At 35.6% G+C, this 19781-nt stretch overlaps 2 protein-coding genes across 8 annotated transcripts; both read right to left on the bottom strand.

The window, feature by feature from the left end:
* Positions 1-556: 556 nt before the first annotated feature.
* Positions 557-11359, bottom strand: LOC130810022 (uncharacterized). 4 transcript variants are annotated; one of them, XM_057675931.1, is made up of 11 exons: positions 10551-10689; positions 10266-10459; positions 8001-9134; positions 6764-7858; positions 6503-6544; positions 2443-2519; positions 2270-2354; positions 2099-2182; positions 1886-1987; positions 1702-1800; positions 557-1349 (listed from the first exon to the last, which is right to left on the bottom strand). In XM_057675931.1, the coding sequence occupies exons 3-11, from the start codon at positions 9096-9098 to the stop codon at positions 1239-1241; spliced, it is 2793 nt and encodes a 930-aa protein (XP_057531914.1). In that variant the 5' UTR covers positions 9099-9134; positions 10266-10459; positions 10551-10689; the 3' UTR covers positions 557-1238. The 4 variants fall into 4 exon arrangements, 3 of the variants coding, with proteins under 3 accessions (XP_057531914.1, XP_057531912.1, XP_057531913.1); XM_057675929.1 differs by having other exon boundaries at positions 10266-11359; XR_009040977.1 differs by lacking the exons at positions 557-1349; positions 1702-1800 and having other exon boundaries at positions 1930-1987; positions 6820-7858; positions 10266-11334.
* On the bottom strand, positions 10494-19195 carry LOC130810023 (probable inactive heme oxygenase 2, chloroplastic). Of its 4 annotated transcripts, none has more exons than XM_057675933.1 (5): positions 18610-19195; positions 14113-14336; positions 13786-13893; positions 13589-13682; positions 10494-10612 (listed from the first exon to the last, which is right to left on the bottom strand). In XM_057675933.1, the coding sequence occupies exons 1-4, from the start codon at positions 19145-19147 to the stop codon at positions 13590-13592; spliced, it is 963 nt and encodes a 320-aa protein (XP_057531916.1). In that variant the 5' UTR covers positions 19148-19195; the 3' UTR covers positions 10494-10612; position 13589. The 4 variants fall into 4 exon arrangements, with proteins under 4 accessions (XP_057531916.1, XP_057531917.1, XP_057531918.1 ...); XM_057675934.1 differs by lacking the exon at positions 10494-10612 and adding an exon at positions 11493-12402; XM_057675935.1 differs by lacking the exon at positions 10494-10612 and adding an exon at positions 12412-12440.
* Positions 19196-19781: the final 586 nt, after the last annotated feature.

Genomic DNA, 19781 nt, shown 5'->3' with positions numbered 1-19781 from the left:
GTTGTTACACTCTCATTTGAAATAATTTTTTTCTCTTGTTCACTGTTAATTTGCTCATTTTGAGAATTTAAATTTTCTGAAGCTTATTTTGGGAATTTTTTTTATAAAGCTTCTTTTGTTCAATCTTTCGATATCAGCTACTCTTGTGAGAGACCGTCCCTCAAAGAGATGACTTCAAAACAAGGAGCCCACGTTCTTATTTTCTGTTTAATTTGTATTAATTGGGCTATTTAACTATTTTTCTATGAGCGGGATACACTGGGCTTGATGATGATGATGGGCTATTTAACTCATATATCTAATCTAATACATCTCTCGAAAAAATCGTCTCTCACAACAATTTGTGTGTTCGCTATATAAGGGATGAAAAATTGATGGTCCCTCTAAATAATGTAGATCAAAATATGAAATCTTTACCACTCTAATATTTTGGTAAAATTAATCTTTCAAAATATTCAAATCAAGATCAACCTAATATATTTTGTCATAAATAAGAGGTTTGATTTTTAACCTATTAAATAAATTAACAAAAAAGATTAAATTTGTTCCAATTTAAGTAAAAGAAAATTTAACTATCAAAATTGCGTTATTATGGTTCACATGAAATCCGTTCACTTTATAGACTAAACTCATGGCATAAACATCTCAATTGCCCATCTCGCTATTGTGATCCTTTTTAAAGGTCTAATCTAACACTCAAAATTCAAACTCCTATAGTACCATTAATCAAAATGTTTAATAGTCTATCAATTACAGATTTTTCTAACTCCTTTTCTATATAAAATAAAATAAAACTCTCCATTTGAACCAACCACAATAAATCTTATGCGTATAATAGTATATATATATTACATGAAAAGAAAAAAAAAATCATTTACAGTTGAATGCTGAGTTTTTTTTTTTTTTCAAATAACCCATTATATTTACAACATACAACTGTACAAGGGCAGGCCTAAAAAGCATAAAATTGGAGAACATTAACCCTTAATGACAATGACCAAATACTTCCTGTGGACTGAACCACACATTTCCGACTAGCAGCAACTCCTTTAAGTTCCTTCATCAAAAGGCCGTCTTTAGGATAGGAGAAGCTCGTGCAAATTGCAATAACATATCCTATCGTCAACGAATATGATCATCACTTCTACTGAGCTTCGGGTTCAGGAAACTCACTTTACTATGTAAGGAAAGAATTGATGTATCTGGCTTAAATGAGTGTAACAAATCCTTTCTCCGTTTCATGTATGCTGAGCTTTCACTTTATGCAAGAACTCTAATATCTCTGTATATGAAGGATCTTCACGACTGAGTGGCTTGCAGGAATTAATATGATCGGTTGACTCTAATACCTAATCCAAACATGAACTTGATGAGGCAGAGAAATTGAAATTCAAAAGAAAGATCAACTAATGTCCCAAAAGCAAAGGTGGAGCACAGCAGTCTGAAACCAATAAGTCCGGAAATTCGAGAGGGAGAGGGTGGGTTGGGGGGGGATTGTAGCTAGAAATTTGAATTCACGGGTAATTCAACTTCAGAGGTAATGCTTATTCCGTTAAGCTAATGGAACTTTCAATTTGTGCGATATGATTATATTAATCTTAATCTGATTTCCAATTCATAAGAAAAGCATATCAACTTCACACAAGCATGAGTGCTAAATATACGGGGCAACTTTAAACCAGAATCATTGATCATACTAACCACAATGTTTCCGAATCCAGGATACGCTGATTCAATTGGAACTATCTCCATGCGGAAAGCCCATCCTCCATAACCCTCAACAATCGGAGTCACCTTGGTCTGAAAGGCAATGTCAATAATCACGATAGACGTAACAGTGTGTTACAAATAATACATAATTAGACATGTTGAATAGACATTTTACCTCACAAAAGCTAAGAACATCAAGTAAGCCTTTCTTATGAAGTTGACGCATGAAGTCATTAAGCTCAAGCAACTTTGGAGATCCACTTCTTAGCTCCCCTATCTGCATAATCAACAATACCAGAAGCAAAATATGAATAAAGCAGTAAGATATTGTAATTATGCAACGGATAAATGTAGAAGGGAATAGCACAAAAATAATAAAGAAAAAAACCGTAGGTGCAGGACGAAGCACAAGGCCCATCCGCCAGGGCATATCTGCCAGTTTGCTGCCAAAATGAGGACAACTATAGAACACCTATCACCAGGGTAACTATCAAGTGTCAGTAAATCTGCCTAAAATTTAAGTGCATAGAAAGAGAGAAGATGCAAGGCAAGGACATACAACTCCAGCAGTGTTGTTCACAAAATAATCCAAATTATTTGCCTTAGCTTGATATAACAGCTGCTTGACTACCAATCCACCCATGCTGCAAGCATGTATTATTCAAAGTTAACCTATGAAAGATCCAACATCTAAGCATTTACATACACGGCTCTGAGAACAGGGTGGTGTACCTGTGTGTCACAAAGACGATAGGGCGGCCGCCAATGTCTGCTGCAACAAGCTTCTCTAAAAGCACTGAGCTGACCTCCTGTAAATTGTACATACATCAAATATTATGGCGATATTATAAAGCAAGCATAGCAATATACCAGTGCAACAGAGTGCTAAAGTTAACAACAGATAAGTGGAGGAAGAATAATTAGAAAAGTGCTTTGGCTGTGGTGTTGAAAGAGACAGGATAACAACGCAATAGGGTAGAAAGAGAGAACCTATAGCAAAAGGAGAGGGTAAAAAGAAAAAGTTTTACAATCATTAACAAACCAAATACCTGGCTAAAGCTATGAATTTTTTAGTATTGCTCGTTTATACCAATGGGTTTAATATCTAACCTCAAACTAGTTGTCAACCAAAATCCAAAAAAATGATTCTAAGTCAATATTGTCCAAAGTCCAAACTATCACAAGCAAAATATATCTAGTAGTAAAAAAAACAAAATTCCCCTTATCTCACTCCTCAGACAAGTTTATTTACATGTAAGAGAAATATATGTTGATGATATTGGAATCGATTTTGTTAGTTGTAGATAGATCGTATAATCTTTGTTACCGATGATTTCTCATAATTATTTCTTTTAGTTCATATAGTTGACCCCATATTGTTAAGATAAGGCCTTGGCATTGTTGTTGCTATGTCTACTAAATTAAATGGCATTTACCAAGTTAATGACTTCTCATACAATATGTTTTCAAAAAAGGAAATTCTATACAAACCATGTCTTTTGACATTTGATTGGTCTTGCAGTAACACACATTATATTATAGTCGACCTAAACAAAAACTAGAATAATTTACTCCGTTCCATAGTCATCTTCACAATTCAGTCACCTAATGTTCTTTACACTTTCACCATTTTAATTTTTTTCTACCCACTAACACAACTCTTTCTCTCCTCCACTTTCCCGTTGCTTCCTTGACTCTACAATAAAGTGCAATAGTATATGTCAAAAACATTGAAGATTTGAAAAAATTGACCCAAATCACATTCATCCACGCCTCTTTCAAAATTGGCTCACTTTTGAATGTGAAAAAACATTTCCAAGAGAAATTCAAGGAGAACAAAACTATAGATTAATTTCTTCAACACGTTCCTTGGAAAAAGTTAGCAAGAATAGGAAAAATAGAAATACAAGGAAGAGGATGGATGGAAAAACGAACAGTTGAAAGGAAGATGTTGCATTCCTTCTTTCAAGAGGAAAAAATATCTCATAAAAGAATCATTTTTCACTAGGGAAAACTGTTTTACACCCATGACAAAACAATGAAATTGGGGGAAACCCTTTTTCTGGAATATGTTACTCTTAAACACTCATCCAGAACAAATCAGTAGATTATTTGCACTAATACTCCCTGTTCCTGTCAAGGACTAGATTCAATTGATTAGCACGAAGTTTGGTTAGTACTAGGGTTGTTTGAGAAAAGGGTTGTTGGATAAGAGGATTGTCTTTGCTATCTTGCCTTTCATGAGGTAAGATTACTTCAACAACAAGATCAGATGTTAGAGAGGTTTTAAGGGATTCTCTGGGAACCTACTCCGACATTTAAGTTAGCGAGAATATAAGTTGAGTACCTAAGAAGTCCAACCCCAAGTGCATTGTGGCCTTAGCTTGGAGGAACTTGTTTGTTAATGGCGTGAGGTCTTAATGAATGTTTTGCTTAAAAGAGTAAATGCAAGAGAGTTATGCTCAAATGATTGAGAGCAATAAGTTCAAAGGTTTGCAATAGAATTAGTTCGTTAGCTTGGACTCTTGGAGGTGGAGGATGTTGAAGTATTTATATTCCATGATTAACTAGAGCAGGGTCCTTCCAAAGTCCCAATAATAATAAAGAATGTCCTTTTTGACCCTCATGCATCATCGTTAACATTCAAACTATGGTCTAAGCATGCCTCTGCCAAATCACATAAGGAGATTAAGCATTCTAGTCTTAATGTTACTTTCGTACGTTACATTTGATGCCACGTCTTTTAAGAGATTTATTGGGATCTCCTACTTAAGCAAGGGGGGTCAAGACCCTGCTTTCAATAACCTAATCCAAACACACACTCCCTTTGTCCCATGGGATTTGTGCACAGTATAATTCTTGTGCAAACCAAAGAAAGGGAGAAAAAGAGGAAAAAAGGTATATTTTATGGGTAAGTGGGAAAAATGTTTGAATGAGATGAAAAGACATGTTAAATGTGTTGATAAGATGAAAAAAAAAGTGTGTCATGATTAAAAATAGAAATAGAACAAAATCCATGAAAAAAACTGAAGAAAAATAATGCAAATTCTGTCGCACAGAGGGAGCATTGCTAAATGGATGGGATTATTATGCAAATATAGTGAAGTACGATTTAGTTGACTAATAAAGGCACTGGCTTAAGATCATTCTAATGAGTTAAAAAAGCTAAAATCATCAGGTGGTGCGATGGCGGCAGAGAGAAATAGAGTGGGAACTGCAGGAGTCAGATGGGTGCAGATCAGGCTTCACCACACCTTTTGTGTCCCTTTACTTGCTGGTAAAGTTCTGTCAGTGTCTGATCTTCGCCTACATACTTAGAAGTTAGGACTCAGTCTTTGCAGCCTCCAAATGCTAGCTATTTTAGAAGTGTAATCCAAGTTAATGAATATTGAGTTACCTCACTTGAGATCTGTGTAATCATTCTTAAAAAGAGAACCCTTCTTTTCATTTATTTCCTTGTGTGGAACCACTTTATGGCATCACTAGTTTATGTTATTCTTGATTGATAGGGTAAGCTCTTGTTTTGTGTTATTTGTGTTTGCACCTTACTTCCAAAATACTATTAATTCCCTCAAATTCCAGAGCTAAAACATCATCAAATGAACAAAACAAAAGGGAGAAAAATTCATCTTCAAAACAAAATGGAAAATATATAATTAAAATAACATTGTTCACCATTAGACCTATTAATCATTAATTCAACTTGAGATTGACCCGGAATCCGACCGCAAATTAGAGGTTCATAAAACCTAAATTCAAACCCATAAGGCCATAACCCAAAAATGACCAGACTGAAAAAACCGTTGAAAATTTATTTTCAAAATAACCGTTTTGACTCATTGTCCAATTTCGAAAACTTTTTCTGTCCCAATTTATCACTTTTGAGTCGGGGCCACATTTTTAATCCAATTGTCTTTTGAGTCAATATTTCCTCATTGAAACCCAAAAAGTTGTATATTGGTCCATTACTATAAAAAAGTTTATTTGATAGAAAATAGTCATTTTATTTCTTAGTAAAAACTTACAATACATGACCTCTTGGGTCGACCTAAACACAAACAAACCAGAACGACCGGAAACTGACCGTGTTGATTCTGCCATTCAAAGAGAATAAAAGGAGCTCGATTGAGGAAGATAGTCAAACTCATCATTTGGCACTAAAACTTCGAGCAAGAAGAAAATCATCGTATGGAAAAATGAGGATGAATTTGCTCCAATTCATTGAAATTCTCCGCTTAATCACCATGGTTGTAAATTAATCAAGGAAATGAAGGTGTTAAACAATAAGAGCCAGAAACTCTCCTCGTTTAATCAGAAGTTTACTACTCTTTACCCAGTTGTGTCTTTTCTATAGCTCTTTGTAGTTAGAATTCAAATGGGGGATGAATGTTAGTTCATTGACTGATCAATATGAAAAGGTGATGACAGTAACACTAAGGTCGAATTGGGCTTATCACCATGAATCTATTAATAGGTCTAGTGTCATTAATAAAATGAATATACTGATAACTTTTATAAGATTCAGCACTATAAGAGATTAAGGCAATAGAAGGGAACAAAAAACCATTTTTATCACAAAAAAAAAAAGCAAATTGTGCACTTTGTATAAGTTCTCACTCCCTAATGAAGGAACAAGATGAGTTATGGTTCACAGTTTACAAGATTGTGAGGAAAGCACCATATCCCCAATATATGACATAAACCAAAATATTCAAACCATTTGACACGCTATATAGCATATATATAACAACAAAGTATAAGAATTTCCTATGCTAAAAAGGAAGGTGCACACCTGAAGTGGAAGGGTAGCTCCGGACCACTGAGTAAGATTTGTCTGCATCCAGTTAAAGTTTAAACTTATGATCGAAACTAAAGAGTAACAAAAAATAATGTAACAAACTGTAATGCACAGTGATACTAAAAATACCAGTCCTCAAATCTTCAAGTATATATTACACAAACATCCAAGTGTTTGGACTACTATCACCATAAGTTTTGGAAATCCACACCTCCCAAGCTAAAAAAGGCATAAAGGGAATTCTTTCAAACAAACCTTGTATCTAAGTGTAAACAAACGGGCATGAGGAAAGTCAGCTGAGAGCCATTCACCTGGCCAAAAGGTTCCTTGCTTCCCCGCTTCTTGATCAATTTTCTCCACAAGACCAGATTTAGTTGATGATTTATCTTCAGAAATGCGCCAGCTTTTGAAGGGCCCACCACGCAGACCATGAACAAAAATTACATCTATAGAAGGGACCTTTGTATCTGAAAAGTTACCCTCTGAAGGACTGTATGAGCTCATGTCGTTATCCTCACTGGAGTATTTATTTGAACTCTCCGATACAGGTTTGTCAGGGCATTGCCAGTGCGGTGATTCAGGATTGATCAGAAATACCATGTCCTCATAGCGAGGCCAAACACGATTATCCTTCACAATCGTAGTACCAGTACCACCACTCTTCCCATAGTCCGAGCCCCGTTTGTCATGGCAAAACACATTTAACAGGGTCGCTCTAGCATAACTTTGAATTTTTGGATCATCGCAACCGGGAATTTTTCCATTAGCACATTCTTCCAGCCAATTACACCAAGTTACATCAGCTAAAATGGTCTTTTGAACTTTTGGCAATGCTGAGAGGATAGTTAGTAGTCTAGCAGCATGCCTCCTTATGTGAGCAGATGGCGGGATTCGAACCTTTGTTTGAGAATTAGCATCAGGTTTTGATTCATCCTGAACCTCACTAGTCTGTTCTGGTCCTTCCCTAATTCTAGATGCATCATATGCTTCAATGGCAGCAAGACTTTCATAATCATCACTCAATAAAAAACGCCGCAACAAGCACAAAACACCAGAATCAACCATTTTGTTTTGACTCACAATATCATCTGCACAAATTTCAGTCAGCGATTTGATTCCCTTGAGGGTCGCCACTGCCAAGTCTGCAGCATCATATTTAGGGATCTGATCTTTATTTAAGCTTTTAAATGGTCCCAAAAAAGGTTCTAGGGACAGAAGATCAGCAACGGGGAATATGTCAGTGTGACCAGTGGCAAACCCCAATTGCTTTGCAGCTATATTAACAACACACGTTGCCAGCTGATTGGCAATTTGTATACCAGATTGAATGTTGGATTGATCAATTTGAGTCTGCAAACAAAAGATAGCATTATAAACAAATAATGTAAATCAGTCAAACAATTCCAACCAAATATTAAAATCAGCAACAAAAATGGATCAAACATAACAGAATTTTACTTTATAAATGAGAGCTACGGATACAGACTCTAACCTTCACAGTATTGCTCTTTGGCTGAGAGGCTCCTTTCCATGATGCGGTCTTGGTGGAGTCCAAAACTTCATTTAGAAGAATAGTTAACCATCCTTGAGAAATTAAGACAGAAGATGGCCCAAAATCCTCAAGGATGCATGATAAAATTTTCGTTGCTGAATATCGTGTGTTTTTTGATGAAAATTTACCACATGCCCAGGAAAGCAGGATACCAGACCATTTAAGACTTTCTTCAAGAGAGAAATGAATTTCATCTGTACAAATAAGTTCTAATGCTCTTGCCAATGCTTCTTGGATATCCTTATGTTGTGTTGTCTTTTTAGCAGTTTCTCTCATCAAATCAAGACCTTTCTCCATAACGACTTTCTTCGCTCCTGGACTCTTATCAACAGAAAGCATAAATGCAGACAAAGCCACCAATGCCAGAGGTATGTCATCAGTTCTACAAGCTTGTGATATTGTTGAAAGAAGACAAGAACTCCAGTCTAAAACAGAGTCACTTAATGGAACATTATTGTCCTCTAAAAGCAATCGAGCAACCAAACTTCCATGCCATCTCACTGATCTTTCAGGGGCTGCTAAGGCAGTCATAACCACATTTCCATCTTGATCTAACTCTTGAATATGTAATCTATTAACCTCCGAGGCCAGAGCCCAATTAGCCAATGCCCATGCAGCAAAAGGCACAGCAACATGCTGAGAATGTAAATCATCCCAGAGGCCAGGTACTACAGCAGAAGATAAATTCGCATCTGTTAGATAGTTATCATTCTTTTTTTGATAAAAACGGCTTCTAGAATTGTATTTAATGGTTGATAAAGTATCATCGTCAACATAATCCACTAGTCCATTAGTCCTAGAAAGTCCTATAACAGTTGTCCCTCCAAGAACTTTAATACCAATGCCCTTCAATCCTTTCCCGCCATCGTCATCTTCTTCAGCATGTGGATCATCCAGATCCAAACCTCCTTCGATTACTTGAATAGCTGATGCAATGTCTCTCATTTCAGCATTTGCAGGAAGGCATGACTGGAACCTGACATTGCCTTTACTGTCACAAGTGGAAGTCACAACATCCATTATAGCAGCAACAAGCATGCTCCTACCTTTCAATGAATCAGAAATTCTTGAATTCTGTTTCAATGAAAGCGAAAGATTTTATAAAAACAAAAATTTAGATTGCCAAAAAACTATCATCGAATTTGTTATGCAAGTCGTGAACTAAGATCAAGATTCAGATGCAAAAAGTACATTCCCTCAACCCACGAATGGTGCCACTTCAAATGCTAAAATTCCCAACTCAACCATCCAGTTCCAAGCTTCCTCCTCTCACCACTTCAAACTAAATGCATTACTAGTTTTTTTCCAGAGAGCTCGTTCTTAAAGATAATCTTAACTGTGAATTTTATTAAAAGGACATTACACCACAGAAGGTCAACATATATGATCCAATGGAAAAAAAAAATCACATCTGCTCTTTGTCCAGATTGACTTAACAAAAACATAAACCAAATAAATTGAAGTCAGACTATCAAATGTAAAAAAATAGAGATGTATCGCTCTAAGTCCTTTGTCCCAAACAAGTGCCTCAAAGATGTAAATAATAGCCAACACATTACTATTATAAACAAACTCAAATGGTACAAAGTGCATACTACATTGATGGAGAAACATTTCCCGAATCATCTAACTACAAAATGTGACAAGTATTTCCCAGAGTAGCATGGCTAAACAAATAAAAATACATTTAAAAAAAAAAGATTTCACATACATAAGGAGTTAAAAAGAAAGCAAAACCTATCATACCACTATAAAACACATTACAAAACCAACATACATGAAACTTCATACAACTATACAAACGATTCTAGAAGTAAACCAACCATTGATTGGTATCTCATCATCATTCATCACCATGACATAAAAGGTTTACAGAAAAATTATAGTACTTCTGTATATTAAAAGCTTGCAAACAAGTTGAGTTTTTGCCGTATTTATAAACAAAATTTCACTTCAAATTAATACTAATGTGCATGAAAAGAACAATATTAAGTAAGGTCTCATCAAAATCGTGATAATCGTCTCAATAGCTGGTTTCATAATATCTAAAACAAATTATTCTTAGATGATTGGTGATATTTAAGCACTTCAGGCAACAAAAAAAATTAAAAGCATTGTTTGAATCTCCAAAAAAACCAAAAAAAAAATTAACCAACACACTAGCAATAAGCCAACAATAACGAAAAAATGAAAAAGGATGCAAACCTTTTTGAAGCGCTGAGGTTGAGAAGAGAAAATGAATTTAAGAAGATGAGGAACAGAATGAGGCCTCTCAAAAACCTGAGGCCTAACAAGAGGATCAGCAATCAAGTAAGCCAATGCTCTAGCAGCCTCTGCCTGTGTCCCACTTACTTCTCCTGAAACCGTCTGAAGGAGCCAATCAACTACCTTTCCGTCACCTGCAGTAACAATAGCAGCTCTCCGGGAAGCATTAGCAGCAGCAATATCCGCCAAAAAAGCCGCAACCCTAAACTCAAATCCCGAACGCACCTCATAATTAGCGGACGAAAGCACGGAGCGAAGCGATTGCCAAAGCACGGAAGCAGCAGCACCTGTATTCTTCAAACGATGAATTAAACGGTGAGTTGACTCAGTTGATCGGTGGATTGCAGTTTCAATCACGGAAGAGAGATTGCGATTGCCGTTGCCGTTGCCATTATCATTGGAATAGAGAAGGTAGGAGGTAGTAGCAATGGCGGTCAGGGCGAGGAAAGAGAGAGATGCAGTACGAGAAGAAGGGTAGAGAGACGAAGAGACGGGAGAAAGCGAAGAGGTGGGGGGTGGATTGACATGGAGGATTGAAGATGGATATGAGTTTTTCTGGGATTGTGAAGGATTTCTGGGTTGGGAATTGGAAGAAGAGCAAAATGATCGGGCAGGATGAGGGAAAGAGAGAGGGTATTGACGGCGGCGAATGCGGCGGAGAGAGAGACGAAGCATTACAGATTTCTCAATGTCGAATTGAATTAACGGTAAAAAAAAATGCGGCTGTTTTATTGGAGAAGGGGGAAAATTGCGAACAGCGTTGGAGAGAGGAAGATGAAGAAAGGAGTAGAACCTGGAAAGATGCGAATCCCCAAGTATACGTGTCAATGTAATGCAGGAATATTACTTGTTGATCAATATTATTTCGTTCCATAATACTTGCTACTAATAGTGATATTTTTACAAATAATATAAAAAGATTATTACTAACTAAATGATTTTTTATGAACATATAAATAGTTATTTCATTCCAAAATACTTACACCAAACTTATTTTTACACAATTTAATGTGTTTATCGAATCATTTATATCTAGAGTTATACATAACTAAAAATTAAAAAAATTTAATATTATGAAAATATGTAACAAGAAGATTAAAACAAGATCTCACATAACTATGTTTTTTTCTCATACAATAGCAGAAATATGCGAATTACCATAGAATGATAAAAAATAAAAAAATTAATTAGTCTTGTCTAATTAAAATTATATCACAGTCAATAGAAAATAGAAATAAGTTAATTAATGAATATCATAAATATGTTGTACTCATATTTTAGAAACAAATGAATTCATTAATAATTGGAGTAATCAATTAGTGATAGCTATTGTTTTATCTACCTACCGGTTTTCTTGAACATTCATAGCCCATGAAGTCCACATATTTAAAGCTTGTTTTCTATTTATTTCATAGAAAATTTACTTATCGTGATTATTATAAATTTATTAAAATTATATAAATTTAAGAGTAATTAGTTATTTGAGACTTATTATAGTTGTGAATTAATTATTCTATAATTATGATACATTAAATATCAATTGAGGTTTTAAAGAAAGATACTAATAAGTCAGAACGCAAAATGATACACAGTTGCTCATAGAAATACAATAGTCAAAGATAAAGATATATAGTCTACTTATGTATTGAATTAGTCTTATGGTAAGTACGAGTCGGACATGGAAAGGGATTCCTTTGGTGAAATTCAATGGGAAAATATATCAAATGGCATAGTAATACATCAACTAAGCATATAAAATGGGACAATAATCATATAAATTAGAGATTTATCCGCATATTTAGCACAAAACACAAAGTTTTGACCATCTCACTCAAGGAAGAACCTTGTCGGTCACGCATCCACCTACCTCATTCGAGCAAGCCTTCACGCTAAGCTATTATCCTTGTTCAACCCAATGCAATTTTGCTCTTGAAGACATCAATTTGGAATTCGCTCGCCCAATCCATATGATGCTTGTTCGAGCACTTACTCAACCCATGCTTCTACTTGCCTCAACACATCTACTTGCGAAGCCTTTCTCGTGCTCATTTGAGCAAGAGCACACAACAACCTAATCCTGGCCCCTCAAACATTACTCGACAAAGCACATCCTTACTTTATGGCAAAACGGAAGTAGAAAAGACCAATTCAAAGCACAAATGCAATTGAGTTTCAATTTGCAGGATACTAGAAAAAAACTGCAGTTTTGTATTGAAACATAGAACATTGTATTTTCACATGTTAACATTTAGCAAAAGTCTAGTCTCATATACAGCCCATAGCCTAATATGCTTCCTAAATTTACATGGGGTCATGAAGACGAATCGTCTAAAGAGCTATAATGGTGAGATGACAAAACTTAGAAGAGTCTTGAGGATGACGGGATCCCATCGGAACAAAATGCATACAACTCCGAAACTTCCACTAATCACACTACAAGCTTCCCGCGAGTGGGAAGAGGAGGCAGACACTTCTCACAAGTTTAATATGTAAGAAAATCTGGTTTGGTTTACCAAGAGAGGCGCCAAGGGTCGAGGGAGTCAAGGCTAGCTGCGGTTGGGGGTCAGTAGAACAATTTGTGTTTGATAGGAGCATATGCACATAAGCACCTGTTAAAGAAGCAAATATTGCTATTAATCTTCATATAACTGTCTGAAATACAGGCGATGGCAGCTAGCTAAGAAATTACTTCTGTTTTGTTTTTCTACTTTTAGAGAGGGAGTGAGAAAGGATATGAAAAGTATAGATTTACAGGTTGAGATGGTAGATAATCAAATGAACAAAGAAGGATAATTCATGTGAACAGTCATTAAAACTGATTTAGTGGTTCATGTAGCAGACCCAAATCGTTTGGGAGGCTCAATAGTTGCTTTGTACTCATCTGTACCATTGAGTTTGCTACAATTACATTTTTAAATTGAGAGTTTTTCATAGCAAATATAGCAAATTCAATGAGACAGAGAGAATATTCATCTTCATAAAAAACTCCTCGTCCACATCCAAATGATGTCCACACTCGGTGATCTAAAATCACAAAATCATAAAGAAAGCCCGTTTTGGCTTCTACGCGAGTACATGAGAAGAAACGGTAAAATCAAGTGACGCACATCCAACATGGGTGAGGAATTAGCATTTTCTTAGAAAGCCAACACACATTCAGGATAAGCCCGAAGACCATGGATTCTACTCAAATATTCCTCGCGCACCCCTACTCATAATGAAGCAAAAGGCAACAAGTAAAATAAAAACAAAAATTGGCTTACCTTATAAGATAATTAAGCGAACAATCTGCCCCAGGAACCTAAATGATTTCGTTGCCTCTTTTAAGCATTTATTTTTGTCGTCACGAGACCAATGCTGCAAAATCACCGTAATCATACTCCCAAATAAGTCCAAACAGGCGCAAGACAAACATCGGAAGAAATTGAAGGAAATCAATGTTAAAACTTCAGGTACCAACCTCACTAAGCCTGTTAAGCTTTTCTCTAACTTCTCTCAACAACTCTTGTTCATCTCCTTCCCAGCCATAGAATTCCAGTTGCTGTTCCCTAAGAAGCTTCTCAGCAACCTGATGAAGATTAATATAAGTGAGGAACTGATAATCCTTTTTCTTATGAGAATTGCTACAATTGTGTTTTGTTGCATTAAAGTTCAACGGGAAGTAAAAAAAACAAAAAAAAAAAAGCATGTGAGAAAAGTTGAATGAAGTAAAAAAATAAAATCCCGCTTCTATTTTAGAAATATAGCAAAACAAGAGGCACGGGAATAAGAAAAGAAGACAACTCACCTGTTTGGCTATCACTTGCCCACCAGCTATGTGTGAAAAGTACACATTGTAGAAGTGGGAGAGAAACAATGGAGCGCTCTTTTCCGCAAGCTCTTTCAAATATGAGGCGTAAGAGATTCCAGGATTGCTAGGTTCTGGAATCTCCATGCCTTGTTCACTAAACCATGCAAGGTCCCTAGCCAAACATTCTGATCTTTCTAAGCCAGTTCTCCTGAAGTATGCATCTGTTCAACAACAGCCAATAATAGCCTTATCATTATTAATTTCAATCATGCTATATATTCATACTATTCACACACATAAAGGTACCAATTTTACAAAGCAGCTTAAGCATGGGGAACATAGCTGCTCTCTGGTATAGGTGTTTTTTTTTACTCCGATGCAATGGAGCTAGAACCACATATTGTTTCAACAAGACAAAAAAGGCATCCCTTTTAGTTGATCAAATCCAGAGAAAATTTTTAGGGCAAAAATAAGATATAATTAACTACTTAATGTAGTCCAATCCAAGTATTCCATTGATGTCAGAATTTCGAATTTTGAATGTTTCCGGACAAAATCAAGTATTGAATGTCCATCAAAAGCAAAATTGAAAGTCCAAAAAAAAACCCTCAGATTTTAATTTCATTACATTTGCAAAGATCATAGAATTTCAATATTTCAATGATATAAGTTGCTATAGAAAAGTATGCCCTTGTTCTATGAATAGTCACTCAATTTTGTGTTGCCAGATACAATTGGTGCAAAACTACTATAATCTCTTTCTCCCTCTCCCCACACTCCTCACCATCTCTCAATCTAAAATCACATTCAACAACTGCAATTACAATCATCCTAACACACCCAGTTCAGCACCCAAATAACTGAGCAACAAATTCCCAATCAAACCCAAGCAAATCACTGACCAGTACAATGATTAAAATCACTGACCAGTTCAAAGTCATAAATCAAAGTTTAAAGCCCAAATCCAGTGGCCTGCAGTTTATATTTTTTAAACACAAAAAAAGAAATTTGAACCGCTTGTGTTACAACGACTTCAACTTCTCCCCAAAGAAGTTATTTTCAAGTGCTAGAAATAATTCTTCTGTTTACGAAATTCTATCAAGAATTACGAAGATTAGATCACTATTGGCCAGAAACTTCAGGGAGCAAGCATCACATTCTTCCACTTGGCATTATGTAGTTCAAGCATAGAACATGACCCTTTCAATATTATACTGAAAGAGGAGCAAAGAAGGTACATAGAATGATAGAATGCTTTCAAACACAACTCAAAAGCAGAAAAGAATTTCATCAGCTAGGCCAAACCAAATGCGAGTTTTTGAAAAAAGCTCAAGCCCAGGCAAGAGACAAAGTGGAATCTAGTCAAGCATGGTAAAAGAAACTCTGAATTTTGACCCAAAACTATTTCAGTCTTTTAATAGAGAAAATGTTGTGAATATGGGCAGACAGTTAGAGAAGGGAGATGGGATGAGGAATAAAGGACAAAGTACACAACACACTAAGTATGAACAAATGCAAAAACAAGCAAGACAAGTGTCTAATGGTACCTTAAGAACCCCTTCCAAATCACTCAAACTCACCCTCTAGAGTTTGGCTACAATTGCACTCACAAAGAGTTACCTCACTACAAAGCACTTACTCTTCTCTCAAGGAATCAATAATCTAAACATTGCCTACTTCCCTATGCTCTTCTTCTATTCCAAGAGTCCCTTTATAATTTATATATACTTAAGGGGTCAAAGAAGACCAACAAAGAAATCCCCAAAAGGATTCACACGTGCAACAGCAAGTTTGAGGCTCTGACATGCCCTGCTCATTCGAGCAACGCACGTTCTGCACCCGCTATATGTTGTTGCCTGAGGCTGCTCGCAAAACCCAAATGTTCGCTCAAGAGCCCCCCCGTCTGCGCCCCTTCTTTACGTATTCTTTCTTCAAACTCATGGTGAGTGGCCTCCCTTGCTTTCCCATCCATGTCTTCATTGATGCAAGACAATACATGAACCACTAAGCAGGGGTGAAACTTATTTGGTTAAAAACCGAAAACCAAATCAAACCAAACCGAATAAGAAATTTAGTTTGATTTTTTTATAATTTGGTTTGGATACGGTTTGAAATAGGTCAAAACCGAACTTAATTTGGTTCGAGTTTAGTTTCCAAACATTAAAACCGAAAAAACAGAAAAGAATCAAAATAAACTAATATTATAACACCTAAGCCCAAATGGAGGAGCCTAATCCCATAGGCCCACACTCCACAACCCACGTCCCATTTAAAATTAAAAAACCCTAACAACATCCCTCCCTCATTTTGCTCCACGCTCCACAGGACCACAGGCAGTGAGGCAGCCATTCTTCCACTCTCCTCTCTCTCTCTCCCTCTAATCTCCCATCTTTTCTTTTCAAGCTTATCCATTGATAAAGTACCAAAAATATGTATTTTTTTTCCCTTAAAACGCAAGCAAAACTTTCCAGATTTTTGCGCCCTTAAAACGGAAGCAAAAATTTCTAGATTTATTTGTCCTTAAAACGCAAGCAAAAATTTTCAGATTCGTACATCACAAAATGGAAGGGTTCTTCTTTTTTACAAATTTTTTTTCGATATTTTTAAAAGTTTAAAGAAATTTGATGAGTTTTTTTAATCTCCTTTTCTGTTTGATATTCTTTTTAGGGTTTGAAGAAATTTTTAACTAGGGCTCATTGACGAAAAACGGAGGATGAACCTGCAAAATTTTCTTGTTTTCTATTTTTAAGGAATTTTTGGTGGACAACAAGAAAATTTGAAAAGTTGAGGATGAACAAAATAGAAACTGCAGATAAATCAATCAATGACATTGTAATTATTTCTTCGGTCGATTGATGGTTTTCTACACCTTAAAGAAAGTAGATATGTAAATAAATTAGGGTTTTGTAAAGAATTTTAAGCAGAGTTTTTAGGGTTTTTATTTTTGTTTCCAATTTTGATTGATTCTCCATGTAGATCTGATAAAGGATGATGTTCTTTGTAATTTCAATGTGTAAAATTTTATTTTAAATGTCTGATTTTATGTCATAATTTGGTTTTAAAGTTCGGTGTTTGGTTTTCATCTTTAAAAATTCGGTGTTCGGTTTTATACAAAAACGGTTTGACTTTGGGCTGACAAAATGAAAACCGAAAAAAAATTGGTTTGATTTGGTTTTGATGGAAAACCAAACCGTAATCCAAACTTTCACCCTTACCACTAAGCGCCCAAATGCAGAATCATCAAGGATGATTTGGAAATTGACTCAACAATTACACCCTCAAGACCAAATTCATCCCTAATATCAAATGACACCCATCTTGGTGACTCACATTGTTCAACAACAATGTTTGATATGGATCTTGGTCGGTGGTCCCTTGGCTCCCTCAAAACAATCTCTCATCACCTCTCGTTGTGCATTACCCATCATGGATATAACCATCAACAAATATTACCTTCTTGGCAACTTAAACCTTGCACCATCCTCAACATGATGTAGGTTTCCTCCCTATAGCAATACATGACCCTTGCTGCCCATCGCACATTTCAAGTGCACTAAGCACCCATTTCCATCCTCAAATGAAAATCTCCTCTTCTTCCCATTGAGCATCTCATCTTTAACCCCCGTGGTTGGTTTCCTCATCTTCTCTAAAAATTTAAATTTTTGAAGGTCTATCTTCATCTTGTTGCAAGTATATTGAATAATTCCTCTCTTATAGCAATAGTAGCACACTTTATTCTCATATCCAACCCTTACACTCTTGAATTTGATTTTCTCTTCAATACCCTCAGATGGTTTTTCCTCAACAACTAAACTACCCCTTTAAATGGATTTACATCACTAGTGCTACTACACCTCGCAGCCTCCTCCAATTTTTCAACTGTCAACTATAAAGACTTTATCACTAGTTTTTTGCTCTTCCACCGTTGTTAATAAGCTCTCATTCTCTCTTGAGAATTCAATTAACAAGGTCTTGATATCTGGTACACCAAAAAAATTTCTCTCAACAAGAGTTTCAACAAACCCCAATGGCTTCAAAAAGCCTTCCACGCACATGGCCACTTCTACCATTTCGCTCTTCTCCAAACATCTATCAAATTCACCACTCTCAAAACACTAAATATATCTTATCTCGCTCTGATACCAATTGTTGCGAATATGGGCACATAGTTAGAGAAGTGAGATGGGATGAGGAAGAAAGAATAATCACGCAACACACAACACACAAAGCATGCACAAATCCAAAATCAAGCAAGACAAGTGTTTAATTGTAAGTGTGATGATGATGAGTACAAAGGGATCATTCTAACTATCCAAAAGAGGCACAGAAACCAATAGGCGTAAAATTTCAAACCATTAAAGGGCATTTCCAATAAACTTTTTACCATCTAGTCCAACTAATAATTTCAATATTCAATAACAATCCAATAGCAAGTAAATTGTAGTAGTACTTGAACAAATTGACATGTAATAATAATTTCCAAAGAAAACTCACAAGATACATCGCTTGAATCCTCAACAACATGTTCAATGGTTTCAAAAACAAGCTTGCTATCAACCAAGTACTTGAGTAACCCTTCCATACTAGGCTCCCAAACCCCATCAGAATCCCCAGAAGACTTAGAAGACCCTTTATCATTTCGAAGCTTCATCGCAACAAACCTCATTTCTTCAGTAATTCCCTTACTCTCACCTGGGTATTCCTTCCTGTACCTTTTCCTCTTCTTTAGCACAGGTGGAGCTAATCCTCCATTAGAAGAAGTTGTTGAAAGAAAAAAGTCTGAATCAGAATCTATATCTCCCTCATTTTCTTCTTCTTGTTCAATCTCTGATTCTGAAGATGAAGTTGTTAATGAGGAATTGGATGATTCATAAAAACAGAAACTGGGTTTTGAGGAGAAGGGCTTGAATTGTAATGGGTATTTGAGAGAATGGATTGAAGTGATAGAATTGACGTTGCATTTGTTGAATGTTGATAATGGTGGTATAGTTGGAATTTGGTTTGGGAAGAGAGAAACTGAAAATGTCGTCATTTTTTACCAGGATGGAGTAAGGAGTTCAGTTCATACTTAAGCCATCATCAATATTTGGGGGTTGATTAGGAAAGGCCTCTAATTTTATTTTTTATTTTTTTTTGAAAAAGACCTATGAAAAATTCGATTAGGTCATTTTTTAATGGAAAATTAAAGGGATTGTGTAGTATTAATTTTTATTATTATTATTTTGTGTACGGACATAATAAATATAGATAGATTATTTAAAATGAATGTCAACTAGTTTAGTCGGTATAAGTTATATGAAATGGTAACATAAATTAAAATCGAATTTCATTAATAAAGATAAAAGAAATATATTTGATGTTGGTGATGGACTATCGCTAGATTTTTAGCCTATAAGAGCTATAGCAAATATTTTCCGAAATTATCCTCCTAAATAATCTTCTACAATATTAATAATAATATTTCTAATAAAGCTTAAATTCATCAGCTTTTGTGAAAATCTCAAATAATATTAGATTGTGTGAATATTATATATTATATGCAAAAATATGGATTAAGCGATACTATTTTTTTGGCTACATATTTAGCATCTTCTAAAGAGCTTTGTTAAATATTGTCTTATCACATGCTCTTATTATTATGTGGCGCCTCATAATCCTAATCAACT

The sequence above is a fragment of the Amaranthus tricolor genome, chromosome 4, assembly GCF_026212465.1.
Source record: "Amaranthus tricolor cultivar Red isolate AtriRed21 chromosome 4, ASM2621246v1, whole genome shotgun sequence".
NCBI lineage: Eukaryota > Viridiplantae > Streptophyta > Magnoliopsida > Caryophyllales > Amaranthaceae > Amaranthus > Amaranthus tricolor.
Note: the sequence above shows the minus strand (reverse complement) of the source record. Positions and strands in the feature narration are given on the sequence as shown.

What these genes read in the sequence shown, in the direction of transcription:
- LOC130810022 (XM_057675929.1), bottom strand. Translation starts at nt 11,000, where the DNA reads ATGCTTCGTCTCTCTCTCCGCCGCATTCGCCGCCGTCAATACCCTCTC. An exon ending in TGTTTACACTTAGATACAAG is followed by an intron (nt 6,545 to 6,763) that starts GTTTGTTTGAAA and finishes AACTGGATGCAG; the next exon opens with ACAAATCTTACTCAGTGGTC. An exon ending in CTGGATTCGGAAACATTGTG is followed by an intron (nt 1,350 to 1,701) that starts GTTAGTATGATC and finishes TGTTTGGATTAG; the next exon opens with GTATTAGAGTCAACCGATCA.
- LOC130810023 (XM_057675933.1), bottom strand. Translation starts at nt 19,147, where the DNA reads ATGACGACATTTTCAGTTTCTCTCTTCCCAAACCAAATTCCAACTATA. An exon ending in GGATTCAAGCGATGTATCTT is followed by an intron (nt 14,337 to 18,609) that starts GTGAGTTTTCTT and finishes GTTGTTGAACAG; the next exon opens with ATGCATACTTCAGGAGAACT. An exon ending in GGCAAGTGATAGCCAAACAG is followed by an intron (nt 13,894 to 14,112) that starts GTGAGTTGTCTT and finishes AATCTTCATCAG; the next exon opens with GTTGCTGAGAAGCTTCTTAG.